General features: G+C 40.9%; 1 protein-coding gene across 2 annotated transcripts; it reads right to left on the reverse strand.

The window, feature by feature from the left end:
- Positions 1 to 6,330: 6,330 nt before the first annotated feature.
- Positions 6,331 to 26,717, reverse strand: LOC115670751 (sodium/hydrogen exchanger 8-like). Of its 2 annotated transcripts, none has more exons than XM_030592107.2 (22): positions 26,337 to 26,717; positions 26,062 to 26,112; positions 25,841 to 25,932; positions 24,928 to 25,005; positions 24,699 to 24,856; positions 23,955 to 24,056; positions 23,760 to 23,877; positions 22,478 to 22,530; positions 22,331 to 22,396; positions 20,548 to 20,592; positions 15,496 to 15,548; positions 14,227 to 14,411; positions 13,538 to 13,585; positions 13,316 to 13,423; positions 11,045 to 11,273; positions 10,441 to 10,743; positions 8,837 to 8,934; positions 8,571 to 8,702; positions 7,882 to 8,100; positions 7,569 to 7,775; positions 6,908 to 7,172; positions 6,331 to 6,684 (listed from the first exon to the last, which is right to left on the reverse strand). In XM_030592107.2, the coding sequence occupies exons 1-22, from the start codon at positions 26,479 to 26,481 to the stop codon at positions 6,587 to 6,589; spliced, it is 2,853 nt and encodes a 950-aa protein (XP_030447967.1). In that variant the 5' UTR covers positions 26,482 to 26,717; the 3' UTR covers positions 6,331 to 6,586. The 2 variants fall into 2 exon arrangements, with proteins under 2 accessions (XP_030447967.1, XP_056165022.1); XM_056309047.1 differs by having other exon boundaries at positions 7,882 to 8,121.
- Between the last annotated feature and the right edge of the window lie 157 nt (positions 26,718 to 26,874).

Genomic DNA, 26,874 nt, shown 5'->3' on the forward strand with positions numbered 1-26,874 from the left:
AGACCGAACAGGCCGCCGTCTAATAGGTTTAAATTTTTTTTGACAATTATCCCTTTTCTCTTTTTCCTCGAAATAAAAAAAAGTATAATCTGATTTATTTATTTTTTCTTCCCACAACGACAGGATTCAGATGCGTGGACCTCCAGCTGTTGGAGAATGAAAATTGGTTTTGTTGGATTATACAACAAAGACACACGTAAAAAAGTACACGCGGTCTTGGGGTCAATTCGTGGCCATTGAATTAGTCGCTCTTTCTCCCTTGACATTGAAAACTATTGGGCGATTAATGAATGGGTCCGATGGTGCTCGCGAGTCAAGCCTCGTGCCTCGTCGATTAGCAACGATTGATCCCTCCAAATTTATACGAGATACGAGCCCTAAACGTAATTTCTTTGTTGTTAATCGCGTTATCACCGCGTTCGAAGGTAAGATACAACGTGGATTAAGAAAAACCGAGGGCGCCGAGCCGTTCGGTTGGCAAAAACATAACAATCAAAGAAGAGAAATGCTGATAATGATGATGATAATGACAGCATTGTTGATTTCTCTTGCTGCAGTCCGTGTGAAATTGAGCGGATCATGTTTGCCTGTCGAAGCATAGCATCGAGTGTAGGAGTGATGCGAGGCGCAAAGCGAACGCTCCCGTCTTTGTGTCCCGGTGCTTGACGAGGTTCGTGATTGAACGTGGGTCGAACCGGGCTCGGGCCTACCCACCCTCTTCTTAATGAATAAAACTTGACTTGCCCATAAAAAAGAAAGAAAAAGATTAACGATGAGCAGCAGTGAGAAACGCATCTAAAACGCGTTGACCATCAATGAATCCAACTTCCAAGGTTGGTCGTGTATCCTTAATTTGGCATTTTTGAGAATTAATTATGTGGGTTTGGGTTTAGTTAAAGATTGATTGAACTTGTTTAATCCCTTTTTTTTGGTCATTGCTTCTGGACCCTGAATTCAATAGCTCCTCGCCGTGAGATTCAAGTCAAATTCGTCCCTCCGTACAACCACACGGATGAGCAACAGGACTTGATCAATCGGTCAAACTATGGTGAACGATTCAATCACCGCGTAATTTTCTTGATTGGAGCATCATTAGGTAATTGACTCCAAAAAACACAACAAGGGGCTGTGCTTTGCATTCTTCAAATGACGGGTTTTTACTATTTAACTCCGTGCTTAAATTTTTATCCGTCAACGGGTGGATTTAGCTCCTTTTCATACCTAAAAAAAAATTATCGGTCGTGCTTTGCATTCTTCAACGAGCAGATAATTACATTTCGAGTTTCGCACGTGAAAACGGATGGATAATACCGTTTCGATGGAGTGATTGATTTTATAAAATTATACTTTTACCTCGCACGCGTACTCTCATGGTCGTCGATCCGATTTGATAGTGAATGCTTTGCAATGCATTGTCTACATCACCCATCAATTAGCTTAGACATTAGTAGCTTTTTGGCTTCTATCGGATATTTTTTGTGGGGGAAGGAAGCGGACATCTATTTTCTTACGCGTCGATGCATGATAATCAACCCACATCTTTCGCGTCAACCCCATCCATCAGTCTCATCTTCAAGAGCATGTTTTTTAGTATACAAATCACAATCATGCTCGTATTGTATATTAAACCCTATATATAATATATATAGAGAGAGATAAAAACGTGTGCGTGCGCGAAGAAAGAGACAGAGTAACAATTCGAGGATATTCAAATCGGTTCCATGAAATTAACTTACGAAGGAGGTATCGACACAACATTCGTAAATAAAACTTTACCGGCTAAACCCTAAATAATACCTTTTCATTGCTTTCTCCACAAGCTTAAAAAAACTTTGGTTTCTCCCCCCCTCTCTCTCTCTCTCCCTGCTTGTTCTTACAATTCTGCAGCTTTGCAACATTAATGTCGAACCAGTTTGTGCATCTGACATTGTTCCAAGTACGATTTGTCCATTATCATAAGATCAAAAGTGCTTCAACATCTATGGGTTTAAGCGTAAAGGAGATTCTCATCGCATGACCTTTGATGAGGTTCCTCCTTTTAGGGTTTAAAGCAAGCAAAGAGTCCATACTTTAAACGGAAACCCTACGATTGCATTGGCTTCCAAAGCAGGGACCGGACCATTTGAGAAGCAGAGCAGATGTCGTCTGCGCATTCATCATGCATGTCGGCTCCGTTCTTATTATATTACGCGAGACTCGCTCACCTCTTTGGAAACCTTAGGGAAGAACAAAGAACGCTGCTCCATTGATCATGCCCGGGGGAACTTTTCGATATCGAGAGAACGATTATATTAAAAGATCAAGATAGCTTTTAATGTGGCGAGTCCAATGCCTACGTTACAAAGTCTGTGAGTGTGATAATGATACAAGCGAAAAGAATCGAAAAGAAAAACACAGAATGCGAAAAATGAAAAACAGAGTTTTACAACTTGAGCTAGACAGAGCTTCGAGAAAATCCTCCGCTCGGGGTTTTGGATGAGCCGGAGCCGGAGCCGGCATCCCCCATCAGCTGCCAAAACCAGGTGTTTTGATCAGACCGAGATGCTGCGGAATTCCTGAAGACTGATAGCTTTCTATCTCGCCACGCAGAGCAGAAGCAGAGGCCTTTCTTTCACTCAGAAAAAAAACACAACAGTCAAGACTAAAAGTTGCCGCCTTTAAAGAAGGAAAAATTCAAATCGCTGCCGAAGCCGAGCCGGGTCATTTTGCTATAACTGGATCCTGAACTAACTAGAATGAATGGAATGCCAATCAGAAATCGAGCATCGATTTCAGGAGGGGCGAACGGCGGGGGATTTACGGCTCGGGCCCCGCTCCTTGAAACAGAGCAACGGGGAGAACAGGACCTTGAGGACGTTCCTCAGGACGCGGCCCCGTCGAGGAACCAAACGAGGAGTAGCAGCAGCGGAAGAGGATGGGTGGAACACGAAGCCAGGAGGGACGACACGTGGACGGTGGTCGGTGGTGTTGGGGGCGGCCATGGTCGGCACTCCGCTCCAATTCAAGAGGAAAGCTGGCGACAGATGGAGCAGAGAGAGCGAGAGAGGACACGGGGGCCGAAGCGGGAGGGAAGGTGGCGAGTGGGTGGGAGCACCGACGTGGGGAGGAGTAGAAATAAGGAAGGGGAGTGTTGACACCGCGTAAGCGTGTAGGGAAGGACCGAAGGACCGCGTAGGGAGAGAGAGACAAAGGCGGAGTTTTTAAAGAGTTGGCGAGGCGACGATGGTTAATTCAGTTTGAGTGCGATGGGATCGACTATTCTTTTTATAATGGGCTTTTTGTGTTCATGATGTCAACCGCTGCGGGGCGATCGAGTCTCGAGCTGTGGGGGGTTGTTTTGGTTTCGACGAGTCGTGAAATCGGTTCGATTTCGGGAGGGGGGTTGAACCGGTCTCCTGTAGCGCGGATTTCGGCTTTTGGGTGGGGAGGGCCCGGAGGGGTCGTTCGATCTTCTTCGGCGACGCGTCGTGGGGCTGGAGGGAGTCGCTAGAAAGCGTTTTGCCTTGACGGGTTCCTTCCTTTTGTTGTGTGTTTGCCCTTTTTGGGGCTGCTTCTTCTTGGTCCACCCCCTTGAATTTGTCCTCCTCTTTTGATTTCCGAGCAATAATCGTGTCGGGTTTGATGAATTATCAAAAAAAGTTATGAATCTATATATATTATGCCAATTCAGTTCTAAATTCTTTTTTTTTTGGGCCAATGAGTCCTAAGCGTTTTGCATTTGTGTCAATTCAATCATAAGCCTTTTTTTAGGGGGGCCAATTAAGTCCTAAACGTTTTACATTTGTGTCAATTTAGTCCATCCTGCCGGCCAATTTTGGCCGAGAATAGCTGACATGGACGCCGGCTGTCCTACGTGACACAGCCGGCGCTAACATAGCCATTTTGAAGTAATATTTTAATAATTTTTTGAATTATTTATTTATTCTTTTCTCTGTTTTTTTTTTCATTTCTTTCTCTTTCTTTTTTTTCTTCCCTTCTTCCTTTAGCCGATCGCCGAGGCCAGAAGGTGAGGGCCGGTGAGCTTGACCTCGCAAGCTCGGTGATGGCGAGCCTCCCCAGTGGCTGGCCGAGGCTTGCCCTCACCGACCCTTGCCTCCGGCCGACTAGAGGACGAAGGGAAGAAAAAAAAGAGAGAAAGAAATGAAAAAAAAAACAGAGAAAAGAATAAATAAATAATTCGAAAAATTATTAAAATATTATTTAAAAATGTCTACGTCAACGTCGGCTATGCCATGTAAGACAACCGGCGTCCATGTCAGCGATTTCTAGCCAAAATTGACCAATCGGATGGACTTAATTGACACAAATGCAAAATGTTTAGAAATTAATTGGCAGAAAAAAAAAGATTTATGATAGAATTAGAACAATTGTAATAGGTTTAGGACTTTCTTGGTAATTTTCCCATCTTCTTCTAATGTTCTCTCCCTATTCATTGGTGACTACAAATTACATTTGAATCATTTGTTGGCACCACAATTTCTTTTGGGGTGTTTTTCGCAAACTTTGATTGCGCAGTGGGCGCACATAATCGGAGAAAGTGCTTCGCAATTGGCTCAGGTACACTTGTTGCTTGCTATTTGATACAAGCTCGTTTAACTCGTGCAATCAAGTCCTCCCCGCTTCAAGCGCTCTCTAAAGGAGGGAAAAGTGCCGAATAAGTCCTAAAACCTTTTGGGGTAGTGCCAAATTAGTCCTAAACCTATTTTTAGTGTCAATTGAGTCCTAAACCTTTTGATATAGTGCAAATTCAGTCCTTTTGGCCGGATTTTGCTGACGTGGACGTCGGTCGGCCGGCGACTGGAGCTGACGTGGACAAATTTAATAATATTTTAATATTTTTTTTGAATTTTTTTTCTTCTCCCTCTTCCTCCAGCTGGTCGCCGAAGCAACGACCGGCCGGAGGCCAGAGGCCAGCGAGGTCGACCTCACCGGCTGGAGGGCGAGCCACGCCGGCCACTGGCGAGGCTCGACCTGGCGAGGTCGAGCCTTGCCCAGCCATGGCGACGCTCGCCTTCGCCGTCGCCGGCGAGGGCGAGCCTCGCGCTGGGCTGGCGAGGGTCGACCTCGCCAGATCCGGCGAGGTCAGGCCTCGCCTAGCCGCCGGCGAGCCTCACCCGGCCCTCGCGAGAGGTCACGAGGTCTGGCGAGGGCCGGGCAAGCCTCGCCGGCGGCTGGGCGAGGCCCGACCTCGCCGGATCTGGCGAGGTCGACCTCGCCCGGCCATGGCGGCCGGCGAGCCTCGCCACCCCGGGCGAGGCTCGCCCTCGCCGGCGACGGCGGCGACAATGAAGGCGAGCCTCGCCATGGCCGGGCGAGGCCCGACCTCGCCGAATCGGGTGAGGTCGACCTCGCCCGGCCATGGCAAGGGTCGGGCGAACCTCGCCAGCCCAACGCGAGGCTCGCCCTCGCCGGCGACGGCAAAGGCGAGCCTCGCCCAGCCCATGGCGAGGCTCGCCTTCGCCGTCGCCGGTGAGGGCGTGCCTCGCCAGTGGCCGGCGAGGTCGACCTCGCCGGCCTCTGGCCTCCGGCCGGTCGCCGCTCCGGCGACCGGCTGGAGGAAGAGGGAGAAGAAAAAAAAAGAAGAAAAAAAGAAAAAAAATTCAAAAAAATATTAAAATATTATTAAATTTTGTCCACGTCAGCGCCGGTGACCGGTCGCCGGCCGGCCGACGTCCACATCAGCAAAATCCGGCCAAAAGGACTGAATTGGCACTATATCAAAAGGTTTAGGACTCAATTGACACCAAAAATAGGTTTAGGACTAAATTGGCACTTTCTCAAAAGGTTTGGGACTTATTCAGCACTTTTCCCCTCTAAAGGATTAGCAATTCTATGTCCCCTCTTTCTCTCTCCATCAAATCAAACGAATAGGAGAATTTGATCGCACAAAATATGTGAAAAGGACCAAATTGAGCAAACGCGTAAAGTTAGAAGCCAAAAGTTGAACCCAATCCCTCATAAATTCAAATCTACTTAAGGAAAAGTACAAACATCGACGGTTAATCTTTTTTTTTTTGTTTCGGGGTAAGTTAATAGACGATTGTGGGTAAAATTGGAGTGACATAATCATCACGAAATGCCGACACATTCATGCTGTCGCTTACATTTGTGTGTTATTTGTCTATCTATCAGAACTGCACGTAGTACGTGCAAATCGGGCAGAATATTTGACAATTATGCAAGAACGAAACAAATCAGTGATCTAATCAATATAGATCATAATGACAGTAAATATATCTATATATATATATATATATATATATATATGTGTGTGTGTGTGTATGTGCGCGCGCGCGCGTGTTTATCGTAAAGAAATTGCAACTTATTGGGTAATTGGCTGACTACAATACTGACCAATGGAACTAAAGCGCATTGCTCGAGGGTAAGATATAGTAAAAAGAATTTAGCTAAAGATAAAGAGTGTCTTAAGGACTGGCATTACACTTGAATCCTCGACTCTACTACACTATTCCCACTCCCAGTGCTTCGCTAAAACTATGAAAGTAACATCTTACTTGCTCTGAGAATTTTCCTCAGCACTGCTGCTGCTGGGAGTTCATCCTTGATGTGCCTGGAAATTGAACCATCAAAAGCACCGACCCGATAAATCCACACGCGCTACAGTTGCCATTTGCTCGACTTGATACCGGGATCCGTAATGACGAAAGCCAGACATTGTAGAGCCTGCCGTCAGAAAACAACATCGACATCAGTCGTCGCTGCTATACTTCACACACCAGACATATTCTCCTTGGGCTGAACTCTCTATTTACAGTGAAGTTCCACTAAAGATATGAAATGCCCGTTTCCTTTACATTCTTACCTTGCCATCACCCTACCTACAGTGATCGACTCGTTGTTACACGCAAAATGCTCGAGTTGGTATCAAACAAGGTAACGGAACTACCTGGTGCTTCTGGTGTGGAAGAATTTGGACTCTCCTGTGAAGGCAACAGCGCAGCTGGAGATTCCACAGCTACTGAAGGGAGATCTGGAGTTCGCAATAATCCTTCCAACAGGAAGCCAATCGACTCGTTCCAAATTTCCACAGCTTCTCCTGCTATGTAAGTGATTATTGAAGATCTTTCCAGAAAAAGAGTTCTTAGATCAGGTATTGATGTCTTCTCGAACTCTTGGGTGAGCATTAGTTTGGCCAAAACTATGATGCACTCCTGCAAATCAATAACAAAATCAGATCAACTACTCTTTGAGATTTAAGTAAGGCTTCCAAGATGACAGCAGCAATGACCCTTTTCTTTCTCCCCCTCTCTCCCACCTTCATACAACTTTAAAAGGACTGACAATGTTGCTATCTGACCAATGTACCACCTATGTGAAGCACTGATATTCCTGTCATCCAGTTATTTTTGAGTTAAAGAACAACCAATTTACACATCCATGCGGACACACAAGCAAGAAACGGATAGACACATTAGTACTTTCCATTTTCCTGCACTTTTGGACTTACCTACAGTTGAAATATTAGTCTGTGTCGACCATAAAGAGATGAAACTCTCAAGATACTAATTTCCTCTTGCATCAAGAAATCGCACTCAGAGCAACTCTACCTGCCAGAGTATATTCTTCACTTCGGGAATCAATCTCACCAGTGGAAGTAATACTTTGACTTCAATCACGTAACAGAGTACCACGGTATCTGAAGTCAAATCACAGAAAGAAGTATTCCCAGACAGCAATTCATATAGGCCCATGATACATCCTTGAGGAAAAGTCGTATATAGACCATGGGGGCTATTGGGACACCTCACTTCAGACTGCCATAAGAGTAGCATAAGAAGCAGTAATTGTTAAGTGGTCCAATCAGTCTAATACGTAATTTACGATCTTGAAAAGAGGTTGCTTTAGTTGACATTTGTTTACCTTAACTAGACCATTTGCAATAAGAAACAAAGACCTTGGCAGGCATCCCTTCTCGGAAAGTACCAATCCCTGGGGCTTGACTGTTTCCTTCACAGAATTCTCTAGAGCCTGGCGAACCTCATATGGAAGACTACGAAGACAAGGATGCTGACTTATAACAGCTCTTGCCCTGGGAACCTTTATACGAGGAGGAGACCTTAACAGTTTCTTGTAATCACTCTGCCAGCAGAGAACTGAGTTCTTTGAGAACACACAGAATGACAGAATATCAGGTGTCAAATAAACAAATACTGAAGAACCTGGTCTTCCATCCCACTGATCGTTAGATGAATATGTTTCCATTGTGTATTATGACTATGAAATAACTTGATAGATGTCTACTGGCAAATTCAGATCCTCAGATACTTTCTTTGTCCCTTTCCAAAAAATAACCGAAATGGTGTGTTTAGCAGCAACAATTAGTCGCCAAAGTCATCTTTTATTAAATACTCCTCAGCAGCCTCTCAAACTAAAGAAAAAGCAATCGATAATTCAACTCAACTTCTGTGAACTATGTTTGTTAGTTTTCTCCTGTTAAGAGCCACTTCTATGACGGCCAGCACTCTGCACACCAAAACATGTTTACCTGGATTTTGGGTCTTTACGGAGAGAGAAGAAAGAGAAGAGGAGGGTTCTGCAGAAGCTACTACCTGGACAAGCTCATGAAGATGAAGCGACAATTTATCATCCAACACACCATCTCTGCCAAGATTCTGAATGTAATCTTCTAAATCATTCAGCAGCGAATACGTAACTTGACTTGTTCTCACAATTCGTAAAACCTGAGAACTTCCCGCAATAAGAATTGATCTACTATCACTTCTTAAGATAGAGGTAGAGCTAATATGGTAGCAAAGGAAAATCTACATATAGCACCATAAGCGAAATCAAGAGAATAAAGTTCATGTTTCAGAACCTCAGGAAATGCAAGAACAATGTCTTCTAAAAGCTTTCTGGCTTCCTTTTCTTCTGCTTCACTTTCACTGATGACATCAGCTATAACATTACTTTCACCTAGAGAGAGAGAGAGAGAGAGAGAGAGAGAGAGAGAGAGAGTCAGCAGTGAAAACGAACTTTTCTCATACAAGAACATCAACTGCAAAAGGAGACAGATTGAGTTGACTTTGGGGGGAAAAAGGATAGGGGGAAAAAGGGCCAGTAACTATGGGTCTCTTGTATCGCGTATCAATAGTAGAAGCAGTCTGCAGTGTAATGAGGAAACGAACTAATTGTGCCCATACTACAGCTACTTAGAGGCGCGAATTAACCATTTCTCTCAAAGTTAGGTCATCAGGCAACATGCATCCAATATATCAAGCATATCTCTGAACACTACCCATTGCTTGTAAGTTGGACCTACATGTGAAATCTACGATGTAGACGTACTGCATCAAACAGCCGAAGGATGTATAAGAGAAACAAACAATATAAATTTGAGAGTGTTAAGATTCAAACCCTCAACTTGAAGCTCCGATACCGTGTTGAAACAACTGTTTTTCTCAAAAGATTGATATGCCCATGATGAATATAAACCATAAATCTTAACAAGTGATATGTCTTTTCAAAAATTGAAAAGAAGAATAACATTCTCAAAGAACATCCGGGGTTATAAAGTGAATCAAAATAACCAGAAGTTCCGGGCCCTTGTTTTGGAAGTTACTTGTGCGCAGCACTCAATTTCAGTAAACTCTAAGAAAAGCTGCTCAGCAAGAGCACAACCAATGCCTATAATGAATTTTAATTCTGCAGATGCTGTCCCTTGTTATGGTGACACAACATAAACCCCCATTTCTAGGTCATGGAGTCTACACTCAATTGATCCCCGCCCAATCTGAAAAATATTCAGCAAGGCCGTTTGCACACAGGCCCAACCAACTGACATCAGCAGAATTGAAGAGCCTATTCTTTCTATAGGACAATTACGAAGCATGGAATCAGAGATAATTGTAGAAAGAAGTCGGTTCATTTCCACCAAAGAAGGGAATGATCAATAAGCCAATGCACATTTAAGTATGAATTATACTTGCATTGTAGGGCACTTTCAGTGGACAATCAAAGAAGTGAAAGTCTTGGCAGTGCTTTCACATGGAGTGAGGTTGATTTCCATTGACAAACCAAATTTCCACCCAGCATACCTAGGACGTGTCTTTAGTTCCAGTCAATCATCACTACTACTGGATACAGAAAAATTGTTGAGAGTATTTGGCCGATAGGGGCATATTTGTCTATTTCCTTTATTATTTTATGTATTGCAGCAATAAGGGTAATATTGTAATTTTGGCCTTTGGCTTTATTATAAATCGATAGCTTGGGGTCACATAGACCAAACCAAGCATTCAGTTCGGTTTTTTCTCTCAACAAAAATACAAGTCTACTTTCACAAGATCGACAACCCAATGCAATTGCCAAAGAAAAAGATCTATGATCGCACAAAGTACAGCAGATAAAAAGTTTTTTTTTTTTGGTAAGGACAGCAGATAAAAAGTTGAAGCATGATAATAAAGATAATCAAGTATATACCCATATATTCCCGAATTTTTCTTCTAGCAATCTTGTGGGCTTGCAGAAATGCACTGCAGGTATAATATGCGAATTTTAGCTTCTCTATGGTCAAATAGTTGACCAGCTTTTGAGGGAAAATGCCTATGCCAAAGCACTTATAGTCATTCCGAAAATCAATTTGAACTTTCAAGCATTTCCAGTCACATAAAGGCTCTCTTGAAACTGAATCCATTGCATCATCAACTGAACCCATCAAAAAATATGCCGTAATTTGAGTTAACCATCCGTCATCAAGCATCCTCTTGTAAACAGCCTGAGCACCTGTATAAAAATAACCTAAGTCAACTTTTACGAAATTCCCACAGACAGGCTTTCCAGTTTGGCCGAGTTAAATCGAGGAACACTACATATTAGGACCCACTATATAGATGGGCTTAAAATTTTGAAGCAGCAGATCTTGAAAGAAAATTTTGCTTTACCAGCGGCAACACAGGTCGTATAAAAATGTAACATTTAATGAAGCTTTATAAATCTGAATGTCTTTCCTACTTTACGGTTAGAATGAGGTAGAGCTAAAAAAAATTAAATATTAACCACCAGAGGATAAGTATATGAAACTCACCCCTTAAGAAGCATACCCGAGTTGCTTGTAAATTTATCTGGGCCAGGTTACTGCTGCTGGTAGAAACACTGTGAGGGTGCACACCTTCCAATTCCATGTTATTTAAGGACATCATGTAACTTTTGACAGCCAACCAATCAAAAGGCCCCAAATCATCATTTTGGAGATTTTCACGAGCCTCTAGAGCTACGTCCATCATTTTGTACTTTGTGTAGTCCAATGTGAGTTTCTGTGACAATATTGGGCATGAGAAACTTGGAACTAATGAAGCTTTAACTGTACACAGAACCCCATTTAGACCACATGACATGCCAGAAACATCAGTCACTCAGCAAGAATATTGCATGTCTTGTAGTCCGGTTGGAGAAATGGGCTGACATTCTACCAACATTTTATTCTTTTCAGGAAACAAGAACTCTTCCTCCCTTCAATTGACATTTTCAGATGCTCATGCATTGAAACTTTACCTCAGACAAACAGATTCAAATCCACTGAGAAACTATCTATGTTTTTTAAATGTTAATTCTCTATTATTTTGATTCCTCAGAATTTGTTTAGCTGTTGAAAGTCTAATTACAAATAACTATGAAATGCTAAACGTTAAAAAGCAAGTGTACTGCGAACTAGTTAGGACTAGGAGGACTCGAGCCCTGAACTGTACTTTGACTTATAACAGAGTATTACTATATAGTTGTTAATCTATGATCACAGGCTCAACAGCATTTAATATTCCACATTACTTGTTTATGGGGTTTTCCAGAGCCTTACATAGATGCTGCCCTCCTACTCCTAGTAACTTAAACTTTCGGGTCAGAATTTCCGACACGGTATCAAGCTAAATTTCAATTTATTCATGCTCCATCTAATATTTCATCATGCGTGTGGTTCTTTTGGAAATATATCATCAGGACCAAGGTTACTACAAGACATAGGATGATCTGTGTACGAGGAGAAACATATTAAAAGCCAAAGTAAATCTTCCTTATGCCGCCTCTCAAGGCACTAATCATTAGAAGATGCTAATGGATCCATTATCAATGACTCCACCATTCTAAGGTATATCATTCCCTGGCAATGGAGAAAGCATCATCGGCCAGATGATGGAGAAAGCATCATCAAATATGGTCATTATCAAAAGAAGTTATGCTAAAACATGGAAGAAATGAGATTCGTGGGATGATACTACGTCAATAGGACACTTCTCACCATTTCACAAAATGCTTTCCCTTGGCAGTTACATTCTTTCCTGATAATGTATTTTTCAATTCTATAATAGGTAATCCCTTGGTTAACAAAGAAAATTGTACTACTTTCTAGGAAAACTCATTAGAATCTTGCAAGGTCAGCAACAATATTCACATAAGCCTTTGCAAGAGTCAATCAATTGATTGACTCCAACCCTTTCTTTCAAGCCATTGATCCTAACCTAATTATCTGGGTGCCACTAGACGAAGTGTAGTATGCGACAGATGACCCCACTCATCTAACCACAATTATCCTTATATCATCATTTGATAGACAAATTGCTTGATGTGTTTGATGTGTCAGAAGCAACCACCTCGTGAAACATCAAGTATACAATCACATCCATTAACTTACAGGTTTCATCTGCAATTTAAAGGCCACGACCTGGTTTGAAAGCATAAATTCTTCACTTACGCAGTTAAAATCTAAATGCATTGAGTCAAATCAATCATCATGTGCCATACCAAAAGACAATAGTCCCGTGAACCAAAAAGATGGGGAAAGTGACGTTTGTCACAGTTAGGATGGACGATAATACGGTAATAGGCCAGTTTCTTTATTGGGAGCGCTTTAATGGTAGTTGCACAAGGACATAGATGCAGATGTTACCACATCAAACAACAACTGAAGGAAAAACACGAGTAATCGAGGTAATAACAACTCGTGCCAAGATTTGGACCTTTGACCTGAAGCTTTGAACTATTCTATTTCTCCCAAAAGCTTAAGTTGTTAGGAAATGTGCCACAATATATACCAAGCACATATCTTAACAAGTTTGATCAAAGCCTCACATAAAAAAAAATTTCATTATTATCTGCTCGAGTTGAGGACATAGCAAGGAAATACATTACTATCCTGGATCCTACTTTAGTTTAGTTTACTAATTGATGTTCAATGTTAACTATTTGTCTTTGCAGTTCTTCAAAGCTGAATTTGGAACTTCATAATTGGCTGTTGCTTTAAAAAAAAATCCAAAAAAAGAAAAGTTCTTGATCGATGAAACGGTAGAAGTCAGTGGAGTCTCACCTCCATCTGTGATAGCTCATCCATGCCAAAGAAACTAAGCAAGAATTGCGCAGTAGATCCATTGACAACAAGTGTCAGAAAAACAGTGCCAGCAGTGAGAAAAAGGAACTGTTAAAAGAATGTGCATTAACTTTCCAGTTTAGTGGAAGTAAACCACTTTCATCATACGGAGAATAATTGCTTAAAACAGACTGACATGCATATTTATTGGTAAATAAATACCAGGTTTCCGGTTTCTGAACTTATGTATGGTGTGGCACCGCTGGCATCCTGGAAGACCAATGAAAACAATGCAGATTAGAATGCGAAAGAAGATTCCTCCAGGATTTCTCCAGCATCCATATAAGCTAAAAGCATGCATTCAATTCAGACAAATCTTTCATCTTTCTCACAATAATATACCTCACCTTGTACGTACCTAATCAGTAAGCCACAAACTATCTCATAATTACATATCTACGTGCGGATAGTTTTTGAGGTGCAATTGCACTGTCCCAAATTTCACATGAATTGTGATAATAATATTCGAGATCTTTTTTCAGTTTGTGCTAATCTAATCTACTAAGCCTTGACTTTGTGACTCATCTGTATCTGGTGATTAAGTTCACATACGAAAAAGGGGGAAAACGAATCCATTCCTCACAGTCAGCTGCGCTACATTCATCAAAGCACCTTAACCTAGTGAGAGAGAAGATCACCGGTAGCCACATGAATGTAGTTATTAGGCAACATGAAGTTCATCCTTTTCTCCACTAACCACACTTTCACATACCGGTTGACTAAAGAAACATAAAGCTTCTAGATTATTGATGCACTAGCACTTCACAGTATACAATTATGGAGAATAGAGAATCATGTTATGAAGCACACATTAGTCTACTGATGACTCCAAATGGGGTTAAACAGTATACTTTGATTGATAGGGCCATTGATAATGCAACTGCTCCTCTCAGACCAGACCAAAAGACCACGACAGCTTCTTTCCAGCTCAAACCATATCCAAAATACTGTATAAGAGGATATAGAGTAACCACAACTATGGCTCGTGCAACTTGAGTAAACACATAAAGAAGAAAGAGATAGCCCCAGGAGCTCCCTGAAAGAAGCAGTTTAAATGATTCTGTGGATCAGTGAAGAAGATGGATAAATAGGTGCAACGATGCTGAAATTGAAGTAAAATGTCGGCACTACAAACTCCAAAGACCAAGTCAGACATATTCACCTGGCCAAAGCCAAAAGCTAAGATCAAGATACTATGTGGTCTTCTCCATATTGAACAGAGTAACAACCTTTACTGGTTCCCGACAAATAACAACTTTAGCTTCTAAAGCAAAACTGAACATCATTGTTGGTATCTCCTCTATCTTGACTACAAAATATATAAACAGTCATAAAGCTAGAAAAATGTAAATCAAGAAAGTTATGTGTTCAGTTGAGTGCCAACACAATAAGCCAGACTTTTCAAGAAGTGATGCACTTAAATCTGTTGTTCGGGTCAATAAAGAGGTTCTACATGTTTTTCTCAATCGTTTCACAAAAGTCCCATCGCATCTTCAAATTCATTGCAGTTCAAACCAAAAATTTACTCAGTCTTCTGCTTCATCTGCAAAGTTTACCATACGGACCCGCCCATCTACCAGAGATGATATAGGTGTCCAACCTCCTCTTTGAGGCCTCTCCTTTCCATTCTTGGCATGTCAGCCACAACAAAGCAAGAAAAGAATACTAATAAATATAGCAAGAGCTAACAAAGTGCTTTGACTGACTATAGCAAAGAAAAAAGTTGCACATACACATTCAAAATATAGGGGAAAGAAAATAAAAACAGATCGAGACTTGGAAGAGCAAACTGGCGAGATCAAGCCATAGAATCAACCTAGAATTATCCAACAATAGTCCGTGCAAACCCAATCTTAGCAAAGAACTTACTTGATCAGAAAAAAGGACCCAAGTGCTTCTGAAAGCAGAATACTGGATTAACTAAACTTAAACTATCTCGATGTGACATTACTCTATCCAAACTAATTCTATGTACCTTGTGGGAAAAACTATCTTACAGCAGGCATCTGATCAAGGAAAATTGTCAGTGTTTGCTTCATAAGCATAGGAAATAAATCTTATCATTTGACAGATGATTTACAACAGCAATGATAATATGATGAACGGAAAATCAACAGTACCAGTTTTGGCACTATTGTCAGAGCAGAGAAAACCCTTTGCCATGATCACCCCACTGCAAGAAGATTTCTTTCAAAGGATGAATAAAATTTTTAAAGCATTTGATTATATCAGTGGAAAATAACACGGCACAGAGAATAACATGGCACAGTCATTCCCCCTCACTTGTCTACCCTTTTTAGTTTCACCAAATCCAATCACCATCCCTTTTGAAAGTCCAACTAAACCCAAAATACGTCAACTTCCTCTTGTGACCATCAAAACTTAAAGATACGCAAAGGGAAAATAATAGAAACAATCGTGGAAGTATTGAGCCAAAGAGGTGAGAAATAGATCCCAGTCGCTGTTTAATAAGCTTTTCCATTAAGCGTGTGTTTTAGAACTTTTCAGTCACAGTAAGAGCAATTTTGCACGGCCTCAAATTTAGGACTGATGATAAAACTAATCTCACATCATTCCCAGACAATTGGGTGGGTGGAGGGGGGGGGTGGTGTTACTGTTAATAATGTCATCCACTTTCATACTGTTAGAAGTAGTAAAAGGGTAAAGTGGTCCTTAGGACCTTTAGGTCTAATTTTTGGTATATGTATTGGACACTAGTTGTAAATACATGACAAGCTTTTCCCTCTCTCTATTTCTCATGGTATCAGAGCCCCGATCCTAGCCGCTGCCGCCGGAACAACCCGTCGCCGGCGCCGTCGCCGTCGCCGGAACAACCTGTCGCCGGCAACCCCAGCTCGCGAGGGGCTCCAACCGCGCGACCCAGCTCGCGCGGGGCTCCAGCTAGCGCGATTCAGGTCGTGCGAGTCACGCGAGCCTGGTGATTGGAGGTTTCCTCGCCATTGATGTGAACTGAAGGTCTCTCCCCCTCTGTTCCTCCTTTGTTCCTTTGTTCCTCTGGAATTGCTTTATGCAAGAAATTTGTGAAACTGACCAGTAGTTTCAGCATGTGTTATTGTCCCTCGATGGAATGACAAGCAAATGAAAATTCTTCAAGATGGATTTCAAGTTGGCAGGAAGGTGTTCTTAGCCTTTTCATAGTTGCCTGCAGTGGTTTTGTTGCTGGACTATGCTGTCGTTGTTGCCTTGCTCGCTTTTGTTGCTCTTCAATATTGGCCAGGTTAGATTGCTTGGTTGTTAGACCTTAGATTATGGATGTTTGATCAATCGGGTTATGGTTTATCGATTGGTGGAGTTGTGGAGGAAGGCTGGTAACGTTGACGAGGCTTGGGAGCCAGTATATGGTCTGTTGAAGTGCTGAATTGTTGTGCCAGTATACGGTCTGCTGGGATATTGAAGGATGGGTGATTCTGAGAGGAATAATCCTGTGATGACTGAGGTGATGTCCTCTTCGTCTAATCGAATTACTGATAAGAAGCTTGTGGGTAGTTCTAACTTCCATCAATGGAAGAAAATTGTGTAGCTTACTTTGACAGGCAGGAATCAGATTAGACACGTAACTGAGCCGAAACCCGAAGATGATGCAAATTGGGATATTGTTGATGCATGCATCCTTGGTCAGATGTTAAATGCTATGGAAAATAATATAGTTGATCTAGTAACTCATATTGACACGGTCAAAGAAATGTGGGAGTATTTGAATGTATTATATTCTGGCCAAAATAACCTGTCACGAGTTTATTAGTTATCGCAGGAGTTTTACCGATCTGAAAAGAAGGGACGTCCTATGACGCAATACTTTGCTGAGTTTAAGAGAATGTATGAGGAGTTGAATGCTATTCTTCCCATTTCAGCCAATATTCAGCAAATGCAACTTCAAAGAGAACAATTGGCTGTAATGGTGTATCTAGCAGGCATTGGTCCTGAATATGAAACTGTTAGGTCTCAAATTCTTGGAGGAGAGGCTGTCGCATCACTCACGGATACGTTTGCTCGGGTACTTCGGGTATCTCGTGAGCCTCCTCAGGATATTACACCTATGGCAGATAGTTCAGCTCTTGTGTTCCAATCTCGATCGGGTAGCGGTAGCAGGAGTGATGGAGGAAATCGTGGAGGATATAGTGGACATGGTGGCCGAGGAGGAGGCCGAGGTGAAGGACCAGGGAGAGGCCAAGGCCAACAGCACGTGTCTACTAACAACTCAGAGGCCATACGGACGTGTCATTACTATGGGAAAGCTGGCCATATTCAAAAATTTTGTTACAAGTTACATGGAAGATCAGTGCAGCAACAACAGTTTGCACAGTTTGTATATGAAATTCATACTCAGTTTGGTGTACAGGTTAAAGTTTTGCGTTCTGATAACGCTAAAGAGTACTTCTCTGCACCTTTTTCTGACTTTATGACTCAACATGGTATGATCCATGAATCTTCCTGTCCTGATCCACCACAACAGAATGGTGTTGCTGAAAGAAAGAATAGACACTTATTGGATGTTACTAGATCCATGTTGTTTGAAATGAAGGTTCCCAAAACCTTTTGGTGTGATGCTGTTCTAACTGCATGCTATCTCATCAATCGCATGCCCTCTTCTGTTTTGCGAGGTAGTATTCCTTTTTCTACTTTGTTTTCAAATGTGTCACTGTTTGTCTTACCACCCCGTATTTTTTGTTGTGTCTGTTTTATTCGTGATCATCGACCTAGAGTATCAAAACTTGATCCCAAGGCTATCAAGTGTATGTTTTTTGGGTTATTCTCGTACTCAAAAGGGATATCGTTGTTATTCTCCATTACTGAGAAAATACTTTATAACTGCTGATGTTTCATTCTTCGAATCCACGCCTTATCATGATGTTCCAATTTCTGTTTCTGAGTTTGATGAAAACTTCTATGTGACTACCCTTCAGTCACTTGCTCCAACTACTGGTACACAGGAACCACCTCCTCTCCAGGTTTATACTCGAAGTCCTCGAGTAGCTACTATTTCCCCCCTTGCTCATGACACTACTACGTCATCTTCAGCTCCAGATCCGTCATTAGTTGACCCTCCTCTTGTATCTGATCTTGATCTTCCTATTGCTCATCGTAAAGGTACACGTACTTGTACTCAACACTCTATTGCAAACTTCGTCTCATATTCTTCTGTCTCTCCTTCTTTTCGATCCTTTCTATCTACTGTGGACCAATATCCTATCCCCAAATCTGTATCTGAAGCATTACAAAATTCTAGGTGGAGGACAGCAATGGAAGAAGAACTAATGGCTCTCCAGTTTAATCAGACTTGGGACTTGGTACCTCTTCTTTCAGCCAAAACTGCTATTGGTTGTCGTTGGATATTTGCTGTGAAAGTCAATCCCGACGGTTCTTTGGCTCGTTTAAAAGCACGACTTGTTGCAAAAGGGTATGCTCAGGTTTATGGAGTTGACTATCTAGACACTTTTTCTCCTGTTGCCAAACTTACTTCTGTTCGTATTTTGATATCCCTTGCTGCCACATATAACTGGCCTTTATTTCAACTTGATGTTAAGAATGCCTTCTTGCATGGTACTCTTCATGAGGAAGTTTATATGGAGCAACCTCTGGGGTTTGTTGCTCAGGGGGAGTCTGGGGTTATGGTTTGCAAATTAAGAAAGTCTTTATATGGTTTGAAGCAATCCCCACGAGCATAGTTTGGAAGATTTTCTGATGCTGTACTTTCTTTTGGACTGTCTAGATGTGAAAATGATCATTCTTTCTTTTATAAACAATCACGGGGAGGCAAACTGTTCTTGATTGTGTATGTTGATTTCACTGGTATAGCTGAACTAAAAATTTATCTTCAGCAACAGTTTCAGACTAAGGATTTAGGAAAATTGAAGTATTTCCTAGGAATTGAAGTTGCTCAGTCACATAAAGGTATTGTTCTATCACAAAGAAAATGTGCTGGATTTGCTTAATGAGACAGGTATGCTGGGATCAAAACCTCTTGATTCACCCATGGAACAAGGGGTCAAACTAGCTGCTGAGGGAGGAGAAACTCTTGATAACCCGGAGAGATATAGGAGACTGGTGGGAAAACTGAATTATCTCACAGTCACTCGACCAGATATTGCCTTTCCAGTTAGTGTGGTAAGCCAGTTTCTATCTTCTCCTCGTACATCTCATTGGAATGCAGTTATTCGGATATTGAGGTACTTGAAAAAGACTCCAGGAAAAGGAATTATTTACCAAAATCATGGTCATAGCAAAGTCGAAGGATTCTCTGATGCTGATTGGGCAGGGTCTCCAGATGATAGAAGATCAACTACTGGCTACTGTACCTTGGTTGGAGAAAATCTAGTATCATGGAAGAGTAAGAAACAAAATGTTGTTGCACGCTCGAGTGCCGAGTCAGAATATAGAGCCATGGCACAAGTGACATGTGAATTAGTGTGGATTCAACAGTTATTGACTGAGATAGGCTTCAAAGCTTCAGTACCCATGACTCTATGGTGTGACAATAAAGCTGCAGTGCATATAGCTTCCAACCCTGTGTTTCATGAGAGAACAAAACACATTGAGGTTGATTGTCACTTTATTCGGGAAAAGTTGCAGAGTGGAATGATCATTCCCAATCATATTCGAACCGGTGAACAACTTGCAGACATTTTTACTAAACCTTTGGGTAATGGGAGGATAGAATATATTTGTAACAAGTTGGGCATGATTAATATCTATGCTCCAGCTTGAGGGGGAGTGTTAGAAGTAGTAAAAGGGTAAAGTGGTCCTTAGGACCTTTAGGTCTAATTTTTGGTATATGTATTGGACACTAGTTGTGAATACATGACAAGCATTTCCCTCTCTCTCTCTCTATTTCTCACATACAAACCTATCCGAATCCTCCTTTCCTCTTCCTAGTCCCTCTGTTCCCAAAAATGGTTTTAAACTAATCCTTGGGAAAAGCAAACACTTGTCCAATTTTTTATTTGGAAGCAAGTCTAAGAAAGATATCTCTAACTCTGACCATCATTTTGCATCAAATTTCTAGTCATACCACATATATAGCACTCCCAGACTTCAATTAAAACATGATGCCTTGAATTAGTAAGGAAAAAAGGAAAACTTCCTTCCAAAATTGCTTCACAGGTATAGAAACTGTAGCAACAAATTAACAAATAGAAAGCCAATGCAGTTACCTCAATATAAAAATCAAAGTATTGGCAATGTAGGCTGTCCCCTCCCTGAGAGAGAGAGAGAGAGAGAGAGAGAGAGAGAGAGAATTAAACATTTTGAGTAAAAATGCTGACGCTTGAATATGAGGTAAAGAAACATTCAACGGAGGATGCTACACAAATGAAGATACATCTAAGATGTATAAGGGGAACAATTCCGTGCATCAGCATTGTCAAAAAGTTTAAGGCTTCCAGTTTGGAAAAACAGAAAAGGACATATTCGAAGCACATAGTAAAATAGCAAATTCACTAGACACAAAAGCAAAAAGATACCTCCTAAAATCAACCTTTTTTGGCTATCCACAAATACCAACTGACTAGTTATGACTATTAGGCTGTGCCCTGATGTCAACTTGCGCATCAATAGGCATAAAAGAAGAGTCATAGGTTGACATAGGTCATAAAATGATAAGTAAGAATCACCTCTCATAAACTAGATTTCTTTAAATAGTTGATACGAAGTATTAACCATCCTGTGGATGGGAATTTTTGATATAATACTGCATTTCATGCAAGCAAAAAGTTATTACTTGGTGGAGAAAATGGTTGGATGTAACTCCTGTGGAGGAACTTTCCTTGCCAGAAAAAAATAGTAGCCACATTAGTGGCACATTTTTAAATTAGAGAACAAATACTATGTTGCAGGTTGAGAGTTTTACTTTTAGCAGAAACAGGAAAAAGAAAAGCAATACAAAAGGAAAAAGAGAATAACAGAAGCACCACAATTGTAACAAAACAACTTCCGGAGTTCCTCAGGAAATTTAATATTCAGAGTCCACTTCTAGGAAAATAAGATGTCTAGTGGAAAAAATTAACAAAAAATCAAAAGAATTTGAACTTATCGTTGTTATTATCTCATTATTCAAACAATAAAAAGTTACTTCTTTAAGTCTTAAAAGAAGCAGAAATTGGCTTCCGTACTATGGTTGAACGAGAAGGCTACTTTAGTGATTGTTCATCTACTAGTCGTTATTTCCCAGTGCAATTAAACTTTATTTGTTGATCATTGTTTATGTGGCTGAGTTTAGAGTCTGTTTGGACTGTTGGGGGGACCTTAATTTTGGCTTTACAATTTAACGATTTTCTTTTATTTTTGCTTTTAGCCTTCGAAATTTGACTTTTATTTGATGATACTAAATACCCGAATCTTTCAACAAACACTATGGAGATGTAAGGTTCTTTAACCACATGGAATCTTTTCATGATTTTTCAGAAGTAAAGCAATTCTTTTTCGTTTTGGAAGGAAAGTCAACAAGCACTATGCTTAAAAAAAAGAAGAAACAAATGGCTCTTAGAAATTCCAGAACAAGCTCACTCTGGTAGTACGAGATGGCATTTTAAATACTGTCTCTCACTCTCTCTCAGATGAAAAAAAAAAAGTAGTCGTTTTTCGCACATAAAAGCACAGGCATCCATGCCTATAAAACTAGTGCTAATCTGAACATCATCCAGATCTATGTTGGATAACAAAAAAAGAATTTTTTTGAATGGAATAACACCTAAAGATCCTGTATCTGTGGGACTACTGAGTACCCCAAATACATACCAAGAATAGTATATATCTTTAAGAGGCACTCAACATACTCAAAAGAAAACACAAATTATATTTGTGAAGATTAAAAGTGTCGTTAGCATTGATATAAATCGAGAACAGTATCTCCTCTAAATACCACGACTAGTGTAGATCTTTAAAAACTCCAGATACTGAAGAACGGAAATGCAAAAAAAAAAGAGAAAAAGAACTCACCAAAAGTTATGCAAGCTCTGTCGACAATTACCTTTGAAAGTAGTCCTAGCAACTGCAGCAATAACCCTGCTTACCATTTGCATAATCAGGAATTTGTCTTCCGAAGGACAAACGGTAGTACATCAAAAAGAAATTAACTATACTTACATTCCTAAAGTGACCACTGTTAAAATGCCAGAACTGTCAGCAACTTCCTGAGCCTATTAAATACAAAAAAAACATCCATGTTTAAGGTCGAGTAATTGTCGAACTTGTACATGTGCTTTATGATTGGAGAAAACTGAATTCCCATGCACGTTTAAACAATTATAAGTTTATAAACAACCTAAAACCATTTCACATAGTTAAGAGCAGCTAATTATATATTTTTTATTTTGAATAGCTTTTACCAACAGAGTTGCCTTCATAGGTGAAATTTATACTAACAGCCTTAAAAAGAATGGACACCAATGAGCTTCACATTACTGGTCAATGATGCTTTTCAACCACACCACTGTTACACTTAGTGTTGCCTTGGATTAAGAAAATGATGACAATGAGGGGACTAACAACCGACGTAGCATGAAAGTGCAAGAATAATATCGGTCTCGGAACTAGGCGATTTCTAAAGATATGAAGATAAAGAGCTAGCAAAGAATAAGGTGAGAAAGAACTTAATTTTACCAATATAAGTTATGGTTTCCACTTATGAAGAGTCATGCTCCTTTACTTACCTTTCAGCATGAAATGGATGAAAGGTAAAAAGTTCTCAATTCAATGTAGAAAAGAGACTAGAAAGAGTAAAGCAAAAGCCAGTAAAACAAAATTCGAGCTCTTGCACCTCATTTGCAGTCATTGCCTTTAAATTAATGGAAAGCTATGGGTTCCATCTATTCCAAACCCTACCGTTCCCCTTCTTTTCTTTTTTTTAATAAAAAAAAGAGCTGGAAAGAGTACCAGCTTGAGGGCCTGTTTAAGACATGTTTGAAGGGCAACTGTTTTTATTCCTTTATCAGTGAAAGCAGAACATTGATTGGATGGCATAGCAAAAGCAGGTTTGATAGGCTCTCTTTTTCACAATTTTCTAAAAACAATTTGGAGTACTACAAAACAACTAACATTTTCTCTCCTTCGCAATCTAAATGAGAAGAAAAGTGGAATATATAAGGAACTTATCAACTTGGTAAGATGACCAACAAAGCATAAAAATCAAACGGTAGCAATAAACTGGAGTGCTTACTAAAGTTCGGTGAGATATGAATTGAAGAACTTTTCAGAACTAAATGCACCCTTAAATTTAACATGGGTGGTTGGTCAATGTTTTCAACCAAACTACAGCATAAAGTGTAAGGTAACAACATAGAAGAGATAAATTTTAGAAGGCAACAAGAACTAATTTCACAATCTAAGTAGCAGAATGGTTATGGCATCTTTGTTGAAATAAGCTTACCGTAAAGTAAGAAAGGTAGCTCACAGAAAGCGTCAAAGCCAGATTTATCTCAGGATCATTGTGCATAAACCCCAGCAAATATACTGACACAATGCCAAAAGCTATACCCAAGCCAAGACTGAATTAAAAACGATTGTCATGAGTAAATTATGCTTTAACAATAAGTTACTATCTAGTGATAAGTAGCACACATACGCTCCAACTGTTGCTTCCGTCAAAAACTTGAATATATCCGCCCATTGGAAGTGCCAGCCAAGCACCATTTTGTAGAACAACTGATATACCACAACTGATGCCCTGAATAAGTAGTCCACGGAATGTACAGTATATTAGTGCAGGCGTTTCTGATATATAAAAATAAGAATATTTGGTTCCCCGAAATCGCAAGGATTTATAATAATGCCACAGCTATTGACATTCTTACTCCAAACTATGGTTGCTTTATAACATGTGGAGGATGGTCAGTCTTGGCTATCATATTCCTTACATGATCATTTGATGTTTCTCACATAAGGTCATGTCAGTTTGAGAATGCATCCTTTTCATTCCATGGAGCTTCCAGAAAGCTCTTTACCATGTGACAGTCAAATCACAAAATAGGATTTCTTGGTGAGAGAAAGTCGACTGGAATCATACTGAAACTTCACAAGACCCATATCGATTACATCACTGCAACTCCCTCCAGAAAATACTATTGAGTGACCACCTGTCCTCAAGCTCATATTTTCAAGGAGAAGATCGTCAAAATTAATCTGGAAATGAACTTACTAAATATAAAGTATGACCTTGGACAAAATTTAGTGGCCAAAACTACGAGGTCAACCCTCCTTGCATTTGCACACTAAAGGATTACTTATAAAAGAGGATAATTATTACTAGGTTAAAAGTTCAATGCCAACATAAAAACAAAGAAATCTGAAGATGAAAGGCAAGGCTCACCCATCATTCACCATTGATTCTCCCTCAATGATCGTACTCAATTTTTTGCTTGTTCCAAGCTCTTTCAATGAGGCAACAACAGCCACAGGATCAGTTGCACTCAAAATTGCCCCCAGCAGTAAAGATGTTTGCCAACTCCATTCATATGGAAAAGTAAGCTGCCGAAAGTAAAATTGAGTATAGTCATAGAATCAAGAGCTTAACAAAGATTATCAAGTTTCAACTATACCTTCAGAGCACATCCAATACAAAATGTCGAAATAATGACACCAGGGCCTGCAAGGAGAAGCATCTGTACCATACATTTCTGCATAGATGGTTTAGCATTAGGAGTAGAAGTGCATTTCGTTTAAAAATCGATTAACATCTTCCAGGTCTACATGGCTTTTCCTTCTCTCTTTCCTAATGAAAGAAAGAACGATAACACTGGAAAGAAGAGTTTGTGTCCACCAGGTTTTCTTTAGATCAATAGAGATGCTTCAAAAGGTTTACATTTAGAATGCAGAGCATCAGCAAATCATTTGTCTGCAAAAGATCTTTTCAGAGTAATCTGTGTATAGCTAGCGATTTGGCAGCAATTAAAGTTTTGTAAGAATTATCTGCAAGCAATTCCAGGACAACTAATCACATGTCACTTTGTTGCACATAATTCAAGGCTTATAACTATATGGTGATTGTTCCAAATTCCGCATCAATTCTCATTCTTTATGTTGAAGGTAAAACCTATGTTCTCTGCAAATTTACATGAAATACTTCCAATTTCAGACCTCTTGAGCGTAAAAAAAATGAAAAAAAAACCACCACAGGACAAATTTGAATATGATACGGTTGCCCTTCCCCAGTCCTATTAAAGTTGGACCATCTTGTATGGATTCCAAATGAGTCTGTGTCTCCCTCTCCAACATCAGGAAATACTCCTCACTATTCTTTTTTTGTTTTCCCAATAGCTTTAAACAATGTACAAAATAACATCAGGGTCCAGTTAATTCAAGTAAAACACACAAGCAAAGAAAGAAGCCCCATCTGGAAAAACCAGTGTCAGGTCAATCCTTTTCAGAAACAACAAAAGGCCAATCTCAACAAACCCGTATCTGTCGACCCAAGTTAAAAAAGGAAATCCAGATATTGAGAGAAAAAAGAACCTTAATTTGATGGCTGTCCATAGAAAAGGAGCCCTCGAAAAGAAGAGGAGGAAGAAAGACTGCCAACAAGAGATCAGGATCAATATCTGCCCCTGCAAAATTTTGCAACTGAACAGGTTAATTTGAGACCTGATCAAAAAACCATCTAATACACATATGTCCCAAAAAAAAGCTGTGTCCTTTTTGGATTTGATGATGCTTGACGACAAGGGAAAACTCACAAAGGCGGATTGCATTCCCCAGTGCCCCTAACGGCATTCTTGCACCGAACTCTGCATATCATCAGATCAAAACGAAATTATACAAAAGTGGGGGAAAAAAACAGCGGAGCAGCCGACATGCAAAGGGAAAACATTCGACAGCTTCATGCGACGAGTCAAGAATGAATCAGAAAGCCTTCTGCGACCGGCGTTCTGGGAGGCGTTCTGCAAAGCCAAACCCAATTCGCAAGCCCAGAGAGGACGTGGCTAGAGGGAGGGGGGAGTGAAAGAGAGACCCAGAGAGCCAATGGCGAGGCCGAGGAGGAGCAAGGCGACGGTGTAAGGGACGCGAGTGCCTCGGAGGAGGTGCCTGCAGGCGACGCCGGCGACGCAGCTCAGGCCGACGAACAGCACGCCGTCCGTCGGCGTCGGTTTCGCCATCGTCGTCCCGTCCCGGAGCAAGAGGGGGCGCTTCACGCTCGCGTGCCGCCGCGGGATTCGACCATCATCGGCGTATATGCGGGAATGGAGATGTGATCAACATCTGCTCGCCGGTCGCTTTGACGGGGAGAAAGTGTTGACGTCGCGGGAACGAGCCGAAACGGGTCGACCCGGCGGTATCAGGAACCGGGAAAAATTTCGAACGATATTTTAAATATTGACGAAATGCTTCAGCATTCGTCCTGGGCGAGACGTCAAAACTGTGCCCATTTGGGTGCCCTCGTCCGAACCTCGAGATCTCCTGAATGTAAAGTAATTAAAGGGTATTCCCTCTCTTTCTGAGGAAGACAGAGATATAGGGAGAAGTGGAGATGCGAGTCGTGTGAGCCCTAA

Source organism: Syzygium oleosum, unplaced genomic scaffold, assembly GCF_021117445.2.
Source record: "Syzygium oleosum isolate NSW1041296 unplaced genomic scaffold, Sole_v2.1 Sole_v2.03, whole genome shotgun sequence".
NCBI classification, from domain to species: domain Eukaryota; kingdom Viridiplantae; phylum Streptophyta; class Magnoliopsida; order Myrtales; family Myrtaceae; genus Syzygium; species Syzygium oleosum.